The 21,296-nt window shown below is 46.8% G+C and overlaps 1 protein-coding gene across 2 annotated transcripts in view; it reads left to right on the top strand.

The window, feature by feature from the left end:
* SEC62 (SEC62 preprotein translocation factor) overlaps window positions 1–21,296 on the top strand; it is a 175,341-nt gene that overhangs the window by 80,732 nt on the left and 73,313 nt on the right. For both annotated transcript variants that reach the window (XM_086944300.1, XM_086944301.1), the window contains exons 3-5: window positions 40–145; window positions 2,576–2,792; window positions 16,294–16,392. In XM_086944300.1, the coding sequence (XP_086800426.1) occupies window positions 40–145; window positions 2,576–2,792; window positions 16,294–16,392 (422 nt within the window). The remainder of the gene's footprint in view (window positions 1–39; window positions 146–2,575; window positions 2,793–16,293; window positions 16,393–21,296) is intronic.

Genomic DNA, 21,296 nt, shown 5'->3' with positions numbered 1-21,296 from the left:
CTTTAAGCTTTTTATATTGAGTGATTTTTGTATTTGCAGCCTCGAAAGCAGTGGAATGCCTGATGGACTCCAAATGGGCAAAAGCTAAAAAAGGTGAAGAAGCCTTATTTACGACAAGAGAGTCGGTTGTCGACTACTGCAACAGGTATGGCCTTGGTTGTTTTCTCTTGAAAACCCGTCCCAATGAATAGCAATAGATAAGGAAGGTATTTGTTTGGTTTCTTCTAATTCGCAACTTATTTACCCCTTGGTTTTGCTGCCCAAAAAAGATATTTATGCAGTCTGAAGGGTAAATACCCTGGCAAAAACACCCCCTTTTCAACATAAAAATATCTCCTGTGTTCATGTTCCTGAGGTGTTTGAAGGTAGTGACAAGCCTCTGAAAATGCTGTCTGTTCAGTGGCAGTATCCAAAATTCATTGGGGCAATATTTGATTGACTTATTCTGCTGAAGAGGGGCTCGGCTGACTAGGTTGGGCCAGACTGAGTGGTATAATTCGTCCTCTCTGCTTCTCCTACCTCATACCTGATCATGGAAATTTGTGTTTTTTGTGAGTCAGTCCTGCAAGATGGTATCTGAGCTGGTGGTGTGGCTGAGGATGAATAGGATTATATAGTAAGCGTTTTATTTCTCACCCAATGTACCTTACAAACATTTTTTTTTTTTTAAATGAATCGTGGTTGTGTGAATTGTTTTATACTTTATAAGTTCCTCTATACTCCAGGGTGTTCTGTGTGAGCATTCCTCTTGTACGACTGTCATTCCCTTCTTTACCTGTACATAGTGCTAGGTCACATTTTGTTACATCTGTCGGGAGAGTAGAGGTCTGTTTGAGACCCATGTACATGCTGCACATTATGGTGGCTTTCCGTAGGGAGGGCTGCTCCTGAGGTTTCAAGGTTGAAATTCTGATATATCTTGTGGGTGATGGGAGTCCCCCTCTAATCCCTTTGTTGGACTGGATACTAACTTCCTCTTTTGTATTAAAGAAAGTATGATACACATGGTAAGTAGAGAAATGTCGGCATTTATACACTAACAATACATCATTAATTTTTAGGACTTGTATGTATTTTAACCAATGTTAGTTGTCTTACATTCCCTTACTGATTATTACGTTGATGAGTTTATTTTTATCTTTGGCTTTATGTAAATTCGGTTTTGCATATTATACCAATTTGGTAATTTTAGGTTGCCAAATTGTACTGAATTGTCTGATGGCCGTGCTGTTGACAAACATTTATTTGCTGCTCTGTATTGAATAGTTTTGGTAGATATTTCTAACAGTTGGCTGTATCAGATTGTAATATTGGAGTTAGGAGATTCAATGTGAAAATTTGATTTTTAAAATGATATGCTAATGTCTTGTATATCTTATATCTGATATAAGCTGGTCTTGGCTGACTGATGTTGTTTATAATATGTTTCTTCATTCCTGACTAAAAATTGCTATGAGGATGCTTGTTTCCCAGGCGATAGGAGCAAATATGGCAAAACCACATTGACTAGTCTTAGTATGTGTGCCCCTTGGCTACCATCCACTCCTCCTTTTATGGACTATGTACAAGTAAATTTTTATCTGGTATTCAGAAATTAGTTGTTGAGGCAGACCTATGTTGGTATTGTAGTCTCTGATTAATCTGAAATTGATTTTTGCGAATGCATTATTCGTTGCACTTCTATTATATTATAGGCCAGTCTTGAGTTTGTTCAGAATGCTTGTACATGTTTACTGCTTTAAAAAAACTGATGGTTTCTGCTCTTTTCATTGGCTCCCAGTGTGTAATCGTATTAAATATAAGCTGCTATGTTTCATGTTCTGGTTTGTTAGAAATTTGGTGTCTTGTAAGGTTCATCAAAAAATTCTATATGTACTCCCTGTTGTACTTTGTGATCCAGGTGCCTAGGGTTTCTCTCCATTCCTAAACTACTTCTGTTGGAAACAACCGTGTGGATTCTTATTTTGTGGTCCCATACTCTGAAACGCTTTACTTTTCAACAAGAAATGTTCAAGCTAGATGTGAAGGTGCCCTGTCCCAAAACATTTCCTGGTTTAGTTTTCTGGTCTTTGATCGAAAGTGTGGTGAATTGAGTTGGGGATCAAGTGGAGGGCCTTTAAGTAATATTTGCAGAGGTGTGTCTTCCACATCCGGAGTTACTATGGTGCATCCAACAAGCAAGGAGTACTTTGAGGTAATCTCTATTTTATTTGACTACTGTTAAGAGTAACTTTGTAAATTACTAAGAACCTGAGCATCATAATAATTGGGGAAAATAGTAATTGTAAAAAGCTTCTGTTAAACCCAATGCGGGGTAAAAAATAATATATCAGTAAGTTGTTGGAAGTGACATTAAAGTGCAATCCCCAAAAAGAAATATCTGTTAGGGTTGGCTAGGATAGAGCTAGAGTTTAAAGCCAGCTGAATATTCTTCCTCACTAAAATTAGGCGTACAGGAGTTTAGTGATATTTGTAGCTCCAAACTTGGTATCATATGATAGATTTGAGCTATAATGTGTTACAACATAGCTCTCACGCAGTGCCACTTTGATTTCTGCTATCTTCTCCATTTAAGGCTTTTGAAGAAGCAGTTCTTTCACCGTGCTCTGAAAGTGATGAAGACGAAGCCTGAAAAGGACACAAAGAAGGAAAAGGAAAAGGAGAAAGAGAAAGGAAAGAATGACAGTGGCAAAGAAGATGAAAAGAAAAGTAAAAAAGAAGTTGTGAAGGATGACAAGCCAAAGAAGGATAAAGAGAAGAAAAAGGACACTGAAAAAGAAGAAAGTAAAAAGGTAATTAATTATTAATTACATTTGCACAACGTTGATATGCTCACCAAACTGATGAATGCTTTCAAGTTTAATTTCTTACATTTGATAAAAACGCTTCCAGACACCACTTCGAAATTAGCTGTTGAGTTATTACTCTTAATCATTAAAAATATACAGGCAATAACAAATGTTCACAGCTGCTTGTGGGCACTATTAATAATGCTTTCTGTACACGTAGCATCTGCCGTTGTGAAAGAATTGGGCTCAGCAATAGGCATAACATCTTCAAGCATGGATAGAGGAATACAACACAAGTAAGATTTTGGATCACCTTCAAACATAAAAGCATACTCAGGCTTCTAAAAGCTTTTTATGCTGGCCTTCTTGAAAGCCATGTACAATCAAAACAGTAACATCACATGAAGTGATGGCACAGATGGGTACAAAATTAATCTGTTAAATGTCAGAAAGTGCACAAATCTGTCCCTTTACCCTATAAAAATAGGAGGAATCTAAGAGTGAGTTGTGAAAATAGAATAAAGCATATTTTATACACGTTGGAGTTTGAATGCACCTTCCATCGTCACTTCTTCTTGTCCTGCTATTAGGAGTTTCTCAGACAGATAAGGTAATACTGAAAGGTGCGGGACTTGTAAAAATTCAGAAGTCGTCCAGATGTAGGCACTGTAGACATTTTAGAAATTTAAAAAAATCACTCCCTTCTCCCACACCCCAAACTATAGAAACCCCACTAAAACCTTTTCTCACAGACTTGCCTCCCAAAATTACAACAGTCTCCTTATCTCTTCTGGACAAGTGGTTGCAATGTAGAAGTCATTGTGAGAAGAATAAAGCCATTTAAATTGCATGATAATATCAGTTGCTGGGTGTTCATGAAAATCAATTGGAGAGCTTAGTCTACCTCACAACTCTACAACTAGTGTTTGACTCTGGGCATGTCAGGAGAATAGAAACCTCTGCTTGTCAGGACTCCTCTAGTAAACCACTTAAGAAAGGAAATGTGGTGCCTTCACCTAGCCCTATTTTTGTGAGAGGCAATCCCTGGCAAATTGAATATAGGTGGTAAAAGTGAAACAGTGAGTGACAAGTTAAGGAAAGCATAATTGCATGAATGCATTCCACCGAGTCATGATGGAATACCATAATAGAGGCATTTGGGCCAATTATGGATTTTTTGACGGTTGAACAACTTCAGGTAGTACAGTCCTCATTCTGAGGGTTCTGATACAGGTAGGAAATTTTGTTTGCAAATCCATCAACCTCCAATAAACCAAAATTCATTTGTAACCAAGAAGTATTTCATGAGATCCCCTAAAATGTTGTTGAGGCTGCAGATGTCAGAAGGCCCAACAAAAAGAGTAGGAGTAAGGGGAATTTATATAGCACTTAGCATGGATCAAAAAGAGTCCTAATGAGATGGCCGTTAATTGGCCACAATCGTGAGTTTAGAACTAGGGTTTTTTTCAGTATCTGAGACTCAGCTCTACTATTTCCACATAGACATCTACAACAAAGTCACTAAACTGTCTGTTCTTTCAGTGTGAACAATGGAGTTGGTGTTACAATTATCAAAATGGAGATACAGTAACTTGAGGGGTCTATCCTAAAATCAAAGCTGAATAAGTCGTGATACCTTCAATGACCTTGCCCCATTTGAAACCTGTGTATGGGAATGATGTATGCGTTTTTTGGTAGCTGAGAAAGGACTCGATCCAGTTGGTAGTTGGAGACCATCTTCTTAGTGTACAACTTATATTTCGTGACATTTTGGGCATCCCATCTATTTTTCAAGCACACACACAATCCCATCTTCTCCTTAACTAAAGGTAAAAAATAGAGGTCGAACCCTATTGAGAACACGATTTCAAGGTTGAAATAGGCTCTACATTTCATAAAATGCATGACATTTTCCAAAAAAGGGTTGACTGTAAACAATTGGTTGCTTATGTCAGCATCAACTGTTTTTCCAGATCAGTACCTATGCACGCTTAATTTGCTTCGAGAAATCTGAATACAAAAAAAGCTTCAGAGAGATCAGCTATCCATTGCAGGGCATAGGTGTGAATCAGTATCCTAGCCCATTAATACATTTATTTTCAGTTTAACCCTTTAATTGCTGTCGTCGGCCATTGGCCGACGGCAGCACTACCTCCCCAGTGGCCCCGCCCGCGCACGGAAACGCCCGCACCGCGGCGGAATTACCGCCGCGGTTAACGGGTTAAGGTCAGAAAAAATATATAATTACCTAGGTGCTTGGCTGTGTTGTGTGCATACTTATAAGAAGTGATCATGTGTATACACTTCTCGAATTGTGTTTTATGAACACTGTTACACAAAAAAAGAAGGCCTGAGTGTAGAAAGTAAGACATTTTCTTTGTTTTTCCTCTCATTAGCTTGTAGTGTAGTTCCTATATTCCCAATAGGCTCTGCGCATTGGAATAATATATCCTATAGATATGACGTAGGACTTATGTCAGTAGGTCTCTTTCGAATATACTAAACTTAATTGTGAGTGCCAGCTAGCTCAGAGGTCACAAGAAACGTTCTTGAATTCACAAGAAGGGATTAGATTCTGACAACCGCATAAACATAACAACTTTGTTTCCCTAGGACTGGAATAACTATCTTCAGAGTCGTGGAAACAATAGAGTATTTCACTCAATCGTGCATGCTTCGTTTCTACAGAGTTGCAGAGAAATAGTGAGATGGGCGTTTTCAATAAAAAGGATTTATTGAACAGTCTTCTTTCTCATGCAAGAGAGGTGAACTGCTTCAATCGTTAGGCAGAATGCAAAATATAATGTGTATCGCGTAAACAGTAATATGAAATAATACTGTAAGAGCATTGTATGGTTTCTAAGCCATATAAAAATACATACATAAATAACACAGGCTAAAATACTCAACTGGTGCTTCTAAAATACGCCTACCCCAACCTAACCTAGATACTTAACCTAAGTCTAGTAACGTGGGAAGAAGTAAGCATGGTCTTTAGCATAGGTTTAGTTTTGCCAAGAATCTACCAAAGGTTTCTCTAGGTTTTTATCAGTTCCATACTTTAGAATGAAGGAGGTCTCGGGACTCGATTTCCCAACACCCCGTAAGGGGGGTCAGAAACACTGGAGCTGGATTTCTCAGCAGAGGAGGGCAGCTTCCTGATCAGTGCATCAGCTGGAGAGTCGGCTTCCTTGGGCTCTTGCTGTAGCGAGCTGCATCGGGCAAGTAGGTCGTCGAACTGCTCCGAACCACCGTGCTTTGCCATAGCAAGTGAAGGTATATTTATACCTTGAAGGTGTTGAGGAATGCCATGTTTGACGTAAAGTCGGGCATATGAACAACATGAATGAACCCCTAAGGAGTAGTTGTTCATTGTAAAACTGAGTTCTTGGAGAAATCAATATTCAAGCAAGGGGAAGTCCCTAACTGTTTTATCTGGTTTTCCAAGAAATCTTTGACACGTTTGGTGAACGGATGGAAGTAGCCAGGCCTGTATTTGGGTTGCATGGGCCAAGCCTAAATAAGGGCTTGATTGCTATGCCTATATAAGGGCAACGTGAATTGCACCCATATAAGGGCATGAATCGGGAAAATTCTATTCGGAATCTAAAACACCAAACAACAAGCTAATAGGTACCTTTGACAAGAAGACATTCTTTACATAGGAAGAATTCACTGGACCAATGAAGTGTACTTGGTTTCTCCAAGGCCTTAGTATTTTTTTTCTCTAAAGCAAATGTAGCTTAGAATTACTGGGGTTGCGGAAATACTGCGGAGTCATTAATGAGTACCTATTCATACATGGTATTCGTATTTAAGAAAAGCAGAGAGTAACCATGGCATTAAGAACAACATTTCTATGTTGACTAGAATTCTTCTAAAAGGGGCTGATGGAAAATAATTGTTTTTCTTGTGTCCACATCAACTCTTTTTCCAGCAAGGTTATTATGCACCCTTAATTTGTTTCCACAAATCTGAAAGCAAAAAAGTTATCCAAGTGATCAACTGTCCATTGCAGGGCATAACTGGTGAACCAATGCCCTTGTTCTTTTATTTAGTTTAAGTTTGGAGAAGAGATCATTAACTAGTTGCCTGGCTGTTGTCTGTGCATATTTATGAAAAGTGTTCACGTACATACACTTCTCTAAGACTGTTTTGTCAGCGCTGCTGCACAAAATATACAACACATGCTGCAATTGAGTTAAAAAAAAGTTTTATTTTTGTGCTTTCAACAGAGAAACACTAATATGAACATAGAAACATTTCAAAACCATAGTATCACACAACCGCAATTTCATATAATCAGAATAACATTGCCGGGTTGATTGTGCCAGCTCCCCAAGTTATCTGAAAGAAACAGGTAAGTATTAGATTCCTTACCTTAGAATATCCCCAGGTGTCAGACTGGATCCGGAAACTTTTGCGTAGCAGTACCCCTGCGCGTCAGCGGCTCCTCGTCCGGCGTCGTTGGCGCCGGGATGATGCCGCCGGAGTACTTAGACGCCGCCCTCGCGCGCTGACGTCAGTTCTTCTTTTTTCCGTGCCAGCTAGCGCAGATCCGGAAAAAGTGGTACCCCTTAGTCAATTTTTGACTAAACTTTCTCGATCACTTTTTTGATCCTTTTCGAAGTCTTTCGACTCCGACGGTGCCGGTAGGGATGCCTGGGTTTAAGCCCTGCGCCGACTGATGTCGGTTACGGAGCCCCATCACCGACAACGACGACAAGGCCTGCTCCGGCTGCCGGGCCCTGACGTCTAAAGCTAGGCTGGAGCGGTCTCGCAAGCGACTCGAACTCCGGCAGTCGGCCTCGTGCCGCTCGAGGTCCCGGTCCGCAAGGAGGTCGAGGGACCGGTCGAGTGACCGGTCGCGGGGTCAGAGCCACCATAGCTCCGGGAGTCGTCCTCGGTCTTCGGGCTCGAAGTCCTCAGATAAGCACAAGAAGTCGAAGAGACGTCATCGCTCTTCCGACTCTCCCTGAAGCTCATGTGATGCGGCCGGGGGTTTGGGCGACACCGCCCACGCGGCTCCGATGCCCGTCGGTCCCTGGGCAGAACGTGACGCCGGAGGAGATTGAGGCCTTCCTCATGGCCATGAGGTTGCTCACTCCTCCGTCGAGCTCCGCTGCGCCTTCGGAGTTCAGGGGCCCTGACAGGGGTCTGCAGCGGGTCGGGCGCTTCGACCCCGACGCCGCCGGGTGCTTCGGTCCCGATGCCGCCGGTGACTTCGGTCCCGGCGCCGCAGGCCCCCACTGGATCCGGGTCGTCACCGGTCGACCTTACGACCTCGCCGGCCCCCAGGGTGTCACCGCCGGCCCCGATCCCTCCCTCGATTCGGGTCCGGCGCCATTCTCGACGCCGATGGGAGATTTCTACTTCTATGACCCGGCCCCATCCTTTGATACTGAGTCTCAGGTGATGGGTGGCGAGGCGGATTGGGAGGGGTCTGAGGACCCTCTGGCACAGGAGTGCCAGTCTTATCAGGACTGGGCAGGTGAGCTAGGGGACGCCAGTGGTTTGGACACCTCGCCGGACACTGGCTTTGTCTCCCCTCCTAGCGTGGCTACGGAGGAGGGGGCTGCTTACAGTGTGGTGCTGACGCGGGCGGCCAAGGCCTTGGGCCTGGAGCTCCCGTTGCGGCCGTGAGGACTAAACTCCTCACTGAGGTCCTTAAACCGCAGGCAAGCTCGGCCGAACCTCTCCTGGCGTTTAATGAGGCCTTGTCTGACGTTCTTCGGGGCACTTGGTCCAAGCCCGCTACAGGTCAGCCTGTAGATAGGAACGTGGCTAGACGCCACCGCCATGCTCCGGGCGACCCTTGCTTCCTGTCCACCCACCCCACCCCAAGAGCTGGTCATCTAGGCCTCTAACTCCCAGACCGCATTACCGATTGCTCCCCCGATCGGGAATCCAAGAAGTACGAGCAATACGGGAAAAAGATATTCTCATCACTGAGTTTAGGGCTGCGGTCAGTCAACACCGCGTGCCTCTTGGGCTGTTACACCCACTCTCTGTGGGACACGGCCCCGGACGTGCTGCCACAATGTCCGGTGGAGGTCCAGACTAAACTCACCCAAGCCCTTGCGGAGGGTCGAGATGCAGCACGGTACTCCATCCGGTGTGGGCTGGATACCACGGACTCACTAGGCAGAGCGATGGCAACGACGGTGGCAATTCGTCGCCACGCCTGGTTGAGGTCCGCCAACTTTTCGGCTGATGTCCAAAACACCCTTATGGACATGCCGTTCGATGGCCGTCGCCTCTTTGGCGTCAAAGCAGACCATGCACTTGAGCGCTTTAAGGACTCCAGGGCTACGGCCAAGTCCTTGGGCCTCTCGGCCCGTGCCAGCAAACGGCTGCTTTTCGCTCCTTTCGTGGCCAAGGAAGGGGCACCCCCACACATCCTGCCAGCCACGGACCGCAGACTACCATCCAGCGCGGTGGCGGACGTGGGAACCGCCGTGGCGGCAGTTTGGGACAACAGCGAGGCCAGTCCACACCTGCCCCTGCAGCATCCGCCTCAAAACCCTTCTAGTCCGAGCTTTCAGGCCCATGTGACGTAGGTGGGGGGCAGGGTTCGCCATCACCACCTCCACTAGCGCACTGTCACATCGGACAACTGGGTGCTGCAAATCGTCCGAAGGGGCTACTCCCTCCCCTTCGAGGCGACCCCGCCAGCCATGCCACCACAGTACCACCGCGTGTCGGGGGATCACTTGACACTTCTACGAGAGGAAGTTACCGCCCTCTTGGCCAAGGGGGCCATCGAGCGCGTTCCTGGGCCAGAAGTAGGGTGTGGTTTTTACTCCCACTACTTTCTGGTACCCAAGAAGGGCAAAGGGGGCCTACGCCCTATCTTGGACCTGTGGACCGTCAACTGATTCCTCCGGCAGGAGAAGTTCAAGATGCTGACACTAGCTCAGGTCCTAGCTGCCCTGGACCCACGAGACTGCATGGTAGCGTTGGGCTTGCAGGACGCTTATTTTCATATCCCAGTCCTGCCGGCCCACCGGCGTTACCTGCGGTTCACGGTAGGCCACGAGCACTTTTAATTTACTGTGCTCCCCTTCGGCCTTACCAGCGCCCCACGGGTGTTCACGAAAGTGATGGCGGTGGTCGCAGCTCATCTGCGCAGGTTAGGGGTTTCAGTCTTCCCCTACCTAGACGACTGGTTGTTGAAGGCGGGCTCGCCCCAGACAGTAGTCAGCCACCTCCAGATTACGGCCGACCTCCTGCACCTGCTGGGGTTCTCCATCAATGTGCTGAATTCACACCTGTGTCCCTCTCAGAAGCTCCTCTTCATCGGAGCGGTTCTGGACTCGGTGCAGTTACAGGTTTATCCTCCCGAGCAGCGGGTTCGGGATATTCAGGCCCTGATTCCGATCCTGCAGCCGTTATCCTGAGTCTCGGTCAGGTTGACGCTGCGGCTTCTGGTGCTGATGGCCTCCTGCATCCTTCTGGTGCATCACACCAGGTGGCGGATGCGGGCTCTGCAGTGGGACCTGAAGTTTCAGTGGGCCCAGCATCAGGGCAACTTGTCCGACCATGTCTTGATCTCGGAAGGCACTGCAAGACAGTTGCAGTGGTAGATCACGGACCACGATTGGGTCAGCGGCAGATCCCTCTCCCTACCCCAACCGGAGCACGTAGTTGTGACGGACGTGTCCCTCCAGGGCTGGGGAGGCCACATGGGAGAGGCGGAGATCAGATGCCTCTGGTCTCCGGCGGAGTCCCGGCTCCACATCAACCTTCTGGAGCTGCGGGCGATCCCGCTTGCACTGAAGGCATTCCTCCCCTATGTCAGGGGGAGTGTAGTGCAGGTGTTCATGGACAACACCATCGCCATGTGGTACTTCAACAAACAGGGCGGGGTGGGGTTGTGGACCCTATGCCAGGAGGCTCTGCGCCTCTGGCAGTGGCTGGAACATCAGGGCGTGACCCTGGTGGTTCAACACCTGGCAGGTTCCCTGAACGCCAGGGCGGACGAACTCAGCCGTCGGTGCATGATGGATCACGAATGGCGTCTGAACTCGGACGTGGCGCAATGCCTCTTTCAGCAATGGGGAGAGCCTTGGTTAGATCTATTCCCCTATTCGTCACAGAAGAGAACGGGCAATGTCATCAGTTCTGCTTTTTGGAATTTCCAAAGCGGCACTCGCTCGGAGACGCTTTTCGTCGCGTGTGGAGCTGCGACACTCGCTCGGAGATGCTTTTCGTCGCGTGTGGAGCTGCGGTCTGTTGGACGCCTTTCCGCCTATACCACTTCTGCCCAGAGTGCTGAAGAAGATCAGACGTGACCGGGCCCAAGTTATCCTTGTGGCTCCAGACTGGGCACGAAGATGCTGGTATCCCGAGCTACTGAGCATGTCTGTCGATCCCCCGATTCGTCTGCCTCTTCAGGAGGACCTTCTGTCGCTGCAGCAGGGGGCAGTCCTCCACCCGAACCTGTCCTGTCTCCACATCCATGCTTGGAGATTGAGCGGTGACAGTTGAGGCCATTTGACTTGCCTCCTGAAGTTTGTGATGTGATTCTGGCAGCCAGGCGTACCTCCACAAAGTCAGTATACGCCTGCAGGTGGAACAAGTTTGTGGCATGGTGCACAGCAAAGGCTGTGGATCCCCTTTCTGCCCCTGTTTCTGAGGTTCTCCTCTTCCTTCTTTCTCTTGCCCAGCAGGGCTCTGCACTGGGCACTATCAAGGGCTACCTTTCTGCCCTTTCCGCCTTCTTAAGGCTACCTGATCAGCCCTCCTTGTTCAAGTCCCCGGTTGTTAATAGGTTCTTGAAGGGCATCACTCATATGTTTCCCCCTGTTCCTTTCGTGATGCCTCAGTGGGACTTGAACCTTGTATTTACTTTTCTGATGTGCGCTCCCTTCGAGCCACTTCATAACTGTCCTCTCTGTCTTCTTACCCTTAAGACTGCTTTCCTGGTTGCCATCACCACTGCCAGGAGAGTGAGTGAGCTCCAGGCTCTTTCATCCAAGCCTCCGTTCCTTTCTGTCCATCCGGACATGGTTGTGTTGCGGACAAGACCCCCTTTCCAGCCCAAGGTAGTCACGGCCTTCCACATCGGGCAGTCCATCACTTTGCCCGCCTTCTTTTCGCCTCCGCATCCCTCTAAAGAGGAAGAGCGGCTCCACCGTCTGGACCCAAAACATGCGCTCTCTTTCTATTTGGATCGCACACGCCAGTTCCGAGTGGATGACTAACTCTTTGTTGGTTACGTGGGAGCTAAGATGGGGCGGGCGGTACACAAACGGACCATCTCGCGGTGGGTCGTCTTGTGTATCAAGGCATGCTACTCCATGGCTAAGAAGGAGCCTCCTGTTGGGCTGAGGGCCCATTCCACTTGGGCCACTGTGGCTACCACTGCCCTGGGCCGGGGAGTCCCCTTCCAGGACATCTGTCAGGCAGCTACGTGGGCCTTGCTGCACACGTTTGCAAGACACTACTGCCTGGACAGCCAAGTCCGGAGGGATGGCTTCTTTGGCCGTTCCGTCCTCCAGGGCTTTCTGGTGTGATTTTTGGTTTGCAGACCCACCACCGGGGTTGGTATTGCTGGAGTATCTATTCTAAGGTAAGGAATCTAATACTAACCTGTTTCTTTCAGATGCACAAGTTACTTACCTTCGGTAACTATATATCTGTAAGAAACAGTAGTTAGTATTAGATTCCTTACCGCCCCACCCATCCTCCCCGTTCTGCGAACCGATATCTAGGGTTAAGGTCATCCCTTTCAGGGCCCTAGTTTCATGGCACCAGTGTTGGTTTTTATCATGGCTCTGCGTTTCTGGCGCGGAAAAGCTGTGTATAAGAACTGACGTCAGCGCGCGAGAGTGACATCTAAGTACTCCGGCGACGTGATCCCGAAGCCGACGACGGACGCGGAGCCGCAGACGACGCCTACCGACGCGCAGGGGTACTGCTACGCAAACGTTTCTTACAGATATATCTTTACCAAAGGTAAGTAACTTGTGTATCAGTCCAATTCTGAGAATTTCCTCCTTGAGCCACCTTCCAAGTCAAATTTCCGCAGACAACCATGGACCCTATACACAATTCATTCAGCTTGCATGCACCCAATAAAGTCCAACTTTCCAAAGCGCCAAGGTTCGAGATTCGCTACGCTTACATAGCCAAATCATGTCTCTCCTGGCAACAATGAGAGCTGTTACTTTACAGCAGGGTGATTAGTTAGCATGTGTTCCTCCCTGATGCCAAGTGAGGCAGTTTTCGGGTCTAATACAAGTGTCTCAGATTGGACACAGCCTTTACATCGCTGACATTACAACGGAATGCCTTTACCACGCATCTTCTACCATGCAATTCATTATCATGCATGCCTTTAGCACAAATGTGTCTTTACCAGACATGTCTTTACACAGAAAAGTAAATACATTTAAGTTAAGTATGTCTCCTTCTCGCTCTCTCTCTCTATATATATAAATATATATATATATATATATCAAGAATAAATCATTTGTCCTAAACACACCCGTGGAGTGGAAGCCTTTCTGTGTTACAGATTGTGCAACACACAGGTTCTGTCTTGGAACTTTCATTGGGTGCACTCAGTTTGAAGTACTTTCTTCATGACTTTAAAAAGTAGTTACTAGGTTGCAGACCCTAATGTTGGCTGCCCAGATGTCTCTTCTCTTTGTGAGGGACAAATGTTTTTGGTAAATAACAGAGCACACACCAGATCTCATAACTCTCTGCTGGGCATTATAGTTTTAGGCGAGGAATGAAGGCCTTTCATGTACTGCTTGTAATCCCATTTTAATTACCCTAAGTCATTTGGAAAGGGCCTAGACTTTCGATAATTTGGGGGTAACCATAAACAAGAGCATGACGTAGGCCCCCCAACAAATTAAATCCCAACTGAAACTGGCCCAACTTGCAGGGGGTATCCTCAAGGTCTCCAACACATCGACCATTAAACCTATTGGTCCACCCTTGGAGATCTATAAAATGCAAGCAAGGGTGGCGGTCACCTATGGCGGTGAACTTTGGGGCTACTTGTGTAGGTCTGAGATCACTGATACTGAAAACAAATTTTTAGGACAACTGTTGGCCCTACCACCTAGTACTCCTCTTCTACCCCTGAGGCTCGACTTGGGCCTCAGATCGATAGACGAGGAACTAGGCCTTAAACCGCTAATATTCTGGCGTAGGCTTTGGACAACACCTGAGCTTCTAAACTACAGGCAGGAACTACAAGAAATGTTAAGTCTACCAAAAGCAGGGAAAATTACATGGCTTATGTATATTAAGAATGGATGTGGGAAGCTGGAAGTACCAGCATTGTGGTCCGACCCCGAGCCTGGTTGCAAAGCGGTCTCACGCAAGCACCTGGCTAGACTATTTTACGACAGTAAACTAACTGCTGTTCTTTTCAAACCTCAGATCGGCACCCTAACTGAATGTATTTTATGGGTCAAAGATTTTTACCAATTTGAGTGTGTCATGGATGACATTTACCCTATTTTAACTAGAAAGCTGTACCTACAATAGAGATATGGAACTTTACCGATTAGAGCCTTTACCAGTAGATGGTCCCCATCCTCCCCCAAAAATTGCCCTGGTTGCGACGGTGAACTAGAAAATGATTTACATATTCTTTTCTTTTGTCCGGTTTACCGAAAGTCTAGGAGGTATTGGCTCATACCTCTGTGCAAAAACTTGGGGTTCACTCACTGTATGCAAGCTTACAGAATATTTAAAACCGAGTTATCAAGACCCATTGTATTTGCTGTGTCAAAATTTCTGGCAGCTATGTGGCACAAGCGTAGGTTTTTAACTACCACTGCATAAAACTGTTTACAAGTGCACATTATAATCAATTGTAACACATGACGCAAGGGATAAATTGCAAATTGTATGTTTTTAGGCTACAACTCTTACGGTGTATTTTTGATATGTACCTGTTCACACACTGCTACTATTTTATTCTGTTTCTTAATCGAACTAATGTGTCATCCATGCATATTGTATTGTAAACATGCTTGGAGATATTTTCACATCTCAAAACAAAAAAAACGAAGACTTTACGTCAAGACTACCTGACCCAGAATAGTTCTTCAATGCCTTCTTAATAAACTTGTCACTGACATTTCTTTATGCCTTTCCTCCGATTCCAGTGATACCTACAGTTGTATTAATACTTCAGAGTTGTCAGGCAACACTAATCATTATTGCTCCAGACTGGCCAAGGCAGCAGTGGTATCTGGATATGTTACAAATGTATATCAAGCCATTCTAGAGGTTTGCCTTCAAATTAAACCTTTTGACCAGATCTCAGTGTCATCTTTTCTACCTGAACCTGACATCCTTGAATTTGGTAGCATTGCTCCTGATATCAGACAATACAGACATCTAGATCTTCCTTAGTCACGCATGGATATTCATAAGAGAGCTAAGCATCCTGAGACTTGGGCTTGCTGTTCGTTCAAATGGAAGAGGTTTTGTTTATGGTGCCAACAGAGAGGCTACAGTCCTATCAGGAGAATGACATTTTTCCATACCTCTACATTTAGTCTGATTAAAACCTGCAGTTTTCTTGCGTTTACCAACTTTGAATTCACTTCAGTCATATTTGCCATGGTCTGGCCACTTCAGAACACTCCATTTCCCGTTGTATCATACCCTGCATATGAGCTGTGTTATCAAGTGGTTAATAACCTCATACCAAACAGATACAGCTCCCATTCCACTAGAGGGAAAGCTGCCTTCACAAACTGTTGGGGAAACATTCTTCGTTTTGACAATTGTAAAGCAGCTATGTGGAAAGCGGTCTACACTTCATTGTTCGATTGAAATCCCGAAGCTGACTCTAGTGCTGGTAAAGCATCTCCAATAGACATTTTTAGTTGACGCTATATCTGCACTTTCTTGCTTTTTTCCGCCATTTTGCATACAGTTATTCCATATGCTCAAGAACAATGAGGACCATGATATTCTTTAGCTTGCTACTTTATTCTAGCATTTATGACTATTAATGAAGATCCTACGAAGCAGAAGAAATAGTTACTTTTAGCTCTGGCTCTGCCTTTTTTTTAGGAATCATAATTGATTCCTACAAATTAGTTAATAATGCAAAATCAGGACTACAAGTACATTACCATTTCTTCATATGGCTGCTGGAAAAGGATGTGTAACTCTATGGGCCAATAAAATACACAGTCTCTCTTCTTCTTTGACGTGATCTGCGCTGCAGGTTTATTTATCTTACCTCACTAATTTAATTATGGCATTCAAGTAAGCAGAACAGGTAATGTGCTCTTGTCTGTTGAGAATGACTCTTTTTGCGTTCTCCATTCTGTCTACAGAAAGATACAAGTTCCATTTTTCTGAATTGGCCGTGCTTTCCAGTTTCTCTCACATTATACTTTTCTTTATTATTTTCAATTGAGCACAGCCTCTTACATATTTTTTATTGGATAAAACAATTATGAGCTATATGCTTTTTTTTAAAATACCTTTTTACTCCATTCATATTTGTTTTTAGTCTCAGGATGAAACCCCAGGAACGCCCAAGAAAAAGGAGACTAAGCGAAAATTTAAACTTGAACCACATGAAGAACAGGTTTTCTTGGATGGCAATGAGGTGAAGTATCTCTTTTATGTAAACTCCTTGTTCTTTAGTCAAACTAGGCTGTTTGCATTGCGAACCCTATCCTTCAGTGGATATATATTCAATAAATTATCATTTGGCAATTGCAAACAGTTGTGCTTAAACGATGCAGCATTAAGTGCCTACTTCTGTCATAGAGTTTTAAGCTTCACCCAAATTTGAGAAACTATTGTTTGTGCCTGCATGTGTTCAGTGTGTTCCTAACTGTACTTCTGATAACCGTGTGATCATAGTGCATAACGTATAGCCACCAGAGAAACGTAATCTAGGCTAATTAGAAAAAGTGTACATGGAATACAATGTTGACGATATGCACATTACCGACGCACTACTAATGCCCCTGTAGAATGGTTTAGACTATTGATCAATCGAAGATGGGTTCTGGAATCACAGTACTTTAGACCAGTTTAATGAATAAGCACCAAATGTTTCAGAGGCTTTTTCCTTTTGTTATTGTAGATTGGTTCAAGGAGTTAAATGATACAGGAGGTTGTAAAGATTTTGATGTGCATATAAAACGCCAATGTAAATGTTCAATCAGGGATTTGTGAATCGCACTACTCACCCGTGAGGGTCTCAAGCCTCTGGGGGGGAGGCGGGGAAGGGCGTGCAGCTCTGATTCAGCCAAAAAGCCAGGTCTTGAGGCTCTTCCTGAAGGTGCGCAGAGTGGGGGAACGTCTGATGTTGAGCAGGAGCTTGTTCCAGGTCTTTGCCGCCATGTAGGAGTGGGCTCTTCCGCCCGCTCTGGTTCTATGGCTGCGCAGGGTTTCGCCGAGGGAGGTCGGCAGAGTAGAGTTTTCTCTTGGGTAAGTGGAAGGAGACTCTTTCGTTGAGGTATTGGTGTCTGGTGGTTTTGTGGAGCGATTTGTAGGCGTGAATGAGTAGCTTGAAGGTTACTCTCTTTTCGATGGGGATCCATTGGAAGTCTCGTAGGTGCTGGGTGATGTGGTCCTGTCATGGGGTGCCGAGGTGTTCCGGATGGTCTGGAGTTTTCGGAGCAGGGATTTGTTGATTCTGGTGTAGATGGCGTTTCCATAGTCCAGTCTGCTTGTTATGAGTGTGTGGGTGAAGGTGTTTCTGGATTTGGGGGAATCCACTTGAAGGTCATGCGAAGGATGCAGAAGGTGTTAAAGCAGGTGGAGGAAACAGCGTTGATCTGTCGGGTTATGGTGAGGGAGGAGTCTAGTATGATGCCGAAGTTCCGGGCTAGGTCCGTGGGTATGGAGGGGTTGCCGAGGGCAGTGGGCCACCAGGTGTTGTCCCATGCTGAGGGGGTGGGTACCAGGACTTCTGTCTTCTCAGAGTTATGCTTCAATAGCTGCTGACAGGATGCAATGTCTTTCATTCCTTCCTGGAAGCTGAGTCTGGTGGTGTCAGGTTTCTTTGTGCGGGAGAGGATGAACTGGCTGACGTCGGCGTAGGATACTATGCTGAGTCCATGTTGTCTGATGATGGCGGCGATGGGGGCCATGTAGATGTTGAAGAGCGTGGGGCTGAGTGATGATCCTTGGGGTACACCGCAGTTGATCTCTGTGGGTTCGGAGAGGAAAGGCGAGAGTCTGATTCTTTAGGTTCGGCCGGTGAGAAAGAGCAGACCCAGTCAAGGTCGGTTCCCTGTATGCCAGCTTTGTGGAGTCTGGCGGTGAGAGACATTTTCAAAGGCTGCAGAGAAGGCTAGTAAGATTAGGGCCCCATGTGGCCCTGGTCGAGGAGAGTGTGGATGTCATCTGTGGCGGCGAGGAGGGCTGTTTCGGTGTTGTGGTTGCTGCGGAATCTGGATTGGGATGAGTCGAGGGTGGAGATGTCTTCGATGAAGTTCGTGAGCTGGATGTTGGTGATCTTCTTGGTGACTTTAGCCGTGAAGGGGAGAGAGATGGGTCTGTATTTTTGTAGGTCTGTTGGGTCTGCAGACGGTTTCTCGAAGAGGGGCTTGACTTCTGCACCTTTCCAGTCAGGGAATGAGCTGGATTTTTAAGGTGGCATTGATGGTGCGTCGTAGCTCAAGTGCTATGGTGGCGGCGGCTATGTAGAAGCTGTGTGGCTGGCAGGGGCTCCTGTGTGAATGCTCATGGTTGTGACTGTGTCTTCGGTGGTGACCGGGGTCCAGGCGGAGATGGTAGTCTGGCTGTCGTTGCTGGGAGTAGGTGTGGTTTCGGTGTCTGGTGTCTGGTGTCTGTTCGTTGAAGTTGTCGTAGATGGTCTTGATCTTGAGATGGAAGAAGGAGCAGAGTTTGTTGCAGAGGTTCTGGGAAGGTGTAACGTCTGAGGGTTCGCTGGGGTGTTTGGTGAGTTCCTGAATGATGCTGAAGTGTTCCTCTCAAACTCCGGCAACGCGAAAGATTGTCATGGATGAAGGTCCTTTTGGTGTGTTTGATGGTAGTATTCTGTCATGACGTTCTTGAAAGTGGTCCGGGCTTCTGGGGTTTTGCTGTTTCTCCATTTTTTCTTGAGAAGTCAGCAGGAGCATCTGGATTCTCAGAGGTCGGTGGTGAACCGGGTGGCTTTCCTGGGGCGATGTCTGTCGGAGTTACGAAGGGGGGCAAGCTCGTCTGCGCAGTTGGTGATCTATCTGTGTAGTCGTTGACTGCTGAGTTGATGTTGGTTGTGGTGGGAGGGAGATCGTGATTGAGGGTGGAATTGAGGTGCTCCTCCGTTGATCCAATTACTTCTCAGAGGGCGTGGTGTAGGTTTGTGAGCTGTGGTTTTATCGAAGGAGAAGTGTACGCAGTGGTAGTCTGTCCAGAGGGGTTGCGAGGTGTGGCTGAAGTGGATGTTGTTCCCTCCTGCGAAGATAGGGTCGAGGGTGTGTCCTCCCTTGCAGTTAGGAGTGGTGACGAGCTGTGTCAGTCCGATGTTGGCGAGGTTGTCCAGGAGGGCATAGGAGTTTGGATCGCTGGGGTTGTCTAGGTGGAAGTTCAGGTCCCAGAGCAGTATGTAGTCCATAGAGGCGATGGCGTGGGGCACGATGAAGTCAGTGAAGGTTGTGACGAACGCGGTTCGTGGTCCGGGAGGTCTCTAGGCGAGGGTGCCACATAGGGTCGTTCTGGGGCTGGTCTGGATCTGGAAATGGAAATGGAGGTGTTCCATGGGGGATGAGGAGTTGTTTGTGCTGGAATTGGTGAGTAGTAGGGAGTTACTGTGTACGATGGCGAGTCCTCCACCTGGGTGGTTGGGGTGGTCCTTCTTGTGGATCTTGTATCCATCAGGGATGGCGGTAGTGATGTAGGGGTGCAGGCGGATTTTGTCCAGGTTTCCATGAGGAAGGCGACTTCTGGCGAAAGGGTGTTAAGGAGGTCCCAGATCTCAACTGCGTGTCTGTGTAGGGAATGTACATTGAGGAGGATGCATCTCAGGGGTTCGGGTGTGCTGGCGTCCGGAGGGTGGGCGGTGGCTGTGGGGGTTTCGAGGTTGGTGAAGGTTCAGCAGGGGTGTCGGTATGAAAACTGGCCGTGGGGGGTGTCAGGTGTTGACAGCTGTCTGTTGTTTCTTCCAGGGTTGAGTGCGTGGAGGGCAGCTGAGGCATAGCAGTGGGGAGTCTGATTACCAGGATACCTGGTGCTGGTCCAGTCCAGTCGGGTTGTGGCGGGCTCCTAAGGGTTTGCCTTTGGTGTGCCTTCGGCACGCCAGCGATGCGGCTGCCGTTATGTAAGGGATGAGGGAGGGAGCGCAGTTGGGAGGCGGGAGTGGGAACCGGCAGGGGGGAGGGGCCGCTGGGGCAGGATCTGTGAGAAAGTGGCAAGAAGGGACACAACAAGGTACAATAGAATTAAAAAGAATAAAAAGGCAACAGATAGACAAGCACAATAAACAGAAAACAGACCAAGACAAACGGAGAAAGAAAGCAAAAAAGGCTGGCTGAGTGGACCAGCAGAAGAGCAAGGCTCTCCCACTGCACCATCAGGGATGATGCACAGGCAGGAGCCTGCGGGAGGAGGAAGGGCCTCGAACACCTACCTGAGACAGAGAGGTGCTAGAGGCAGCAGCGCAACGTTGTGTCTCTGCTGCATTAAAAACAGCTGTACGAGGTTACATCATTGGCAGCGTGAAAGTGAATTTTGGAGCAGAATTTTTGTGAATTTGTGTAAATCATTCAGTAGTTTTTTGAGACTACAAAAAATGCGTAGTCCTAATAAATATAACTTTCACCAAAGATTCCTCACCTCCACTAGTGCTAAATTGCATCTGGAAAGTTTGCAACAGCTCTCCTGCACTGGTAAATGGGCAACATGGCTCCCAGACACCTTTCCGGATGTGATGTTACAGATCTGTACCACCAGGCACTCTGACACCAGCCTCTTTTTTTCTGCACTCTTCGATACGTACTGGATATGCGCTAAAGATTTCTTTGGATTTTCAAGAGTTGCAGTGCTGGAATTGGTCCTGTCGCAGACACCCTTGGTTAGGAATGTCTCTGCTTTCCTGTAGTGTTTTATGCCTCCTTGACCCTGTATACTCAGGTGTTCCTCCAAAAGATGGTGGAGGCCTGTGTAAGCACGGTCAATTCTGGTCTCATTCTGGATCCTGTGCCCCAAGATAAACTTGAGGACTTGTCATTTTAGTCGTGATAACTTTCCCTCAGACTTTATTTATATCCAGCAGAGATATTTTCCTCTTGCTTGACATCATATAACATCACTCTCAACCTTTGGGTAGGTAGTCTGTTTAAGCTCACTTCTCAACTCCAACTTCTTTGGATTTGACTGCTGCTTGGCTGGGGTAGAGGTTGGGCACCAGTACCCAACTCTGTTTTGGCACTATGCCAGTGCAGCCAGTTCCACTCCTGGTATCTGGTGCTGACCCTGCTGAAGTGGCAGCATTCAGTGAGGCCATGCTGACAATTCTCAGGCCACCTTCGACTCCTTCTGTGCTTTAATGCC

Source organism: Lissotriton vulgaris, chromosome 11, assembly GCF_964263255.1.
Source record: "Lissotriton vulgaris chromosome 11, aLisVul1.2, whole genome shotgun sequence".
NCBI lineage: Eukaryota > Metazoa > Chordata > Amphibia > Caudata > Salamandridae > Lissotriton > Lissotriton vulgaris.
Note: the sequence above shows the minus strand (reverse complement) of the source record. Positions and strands in the feature narration are given on the sequence as shown.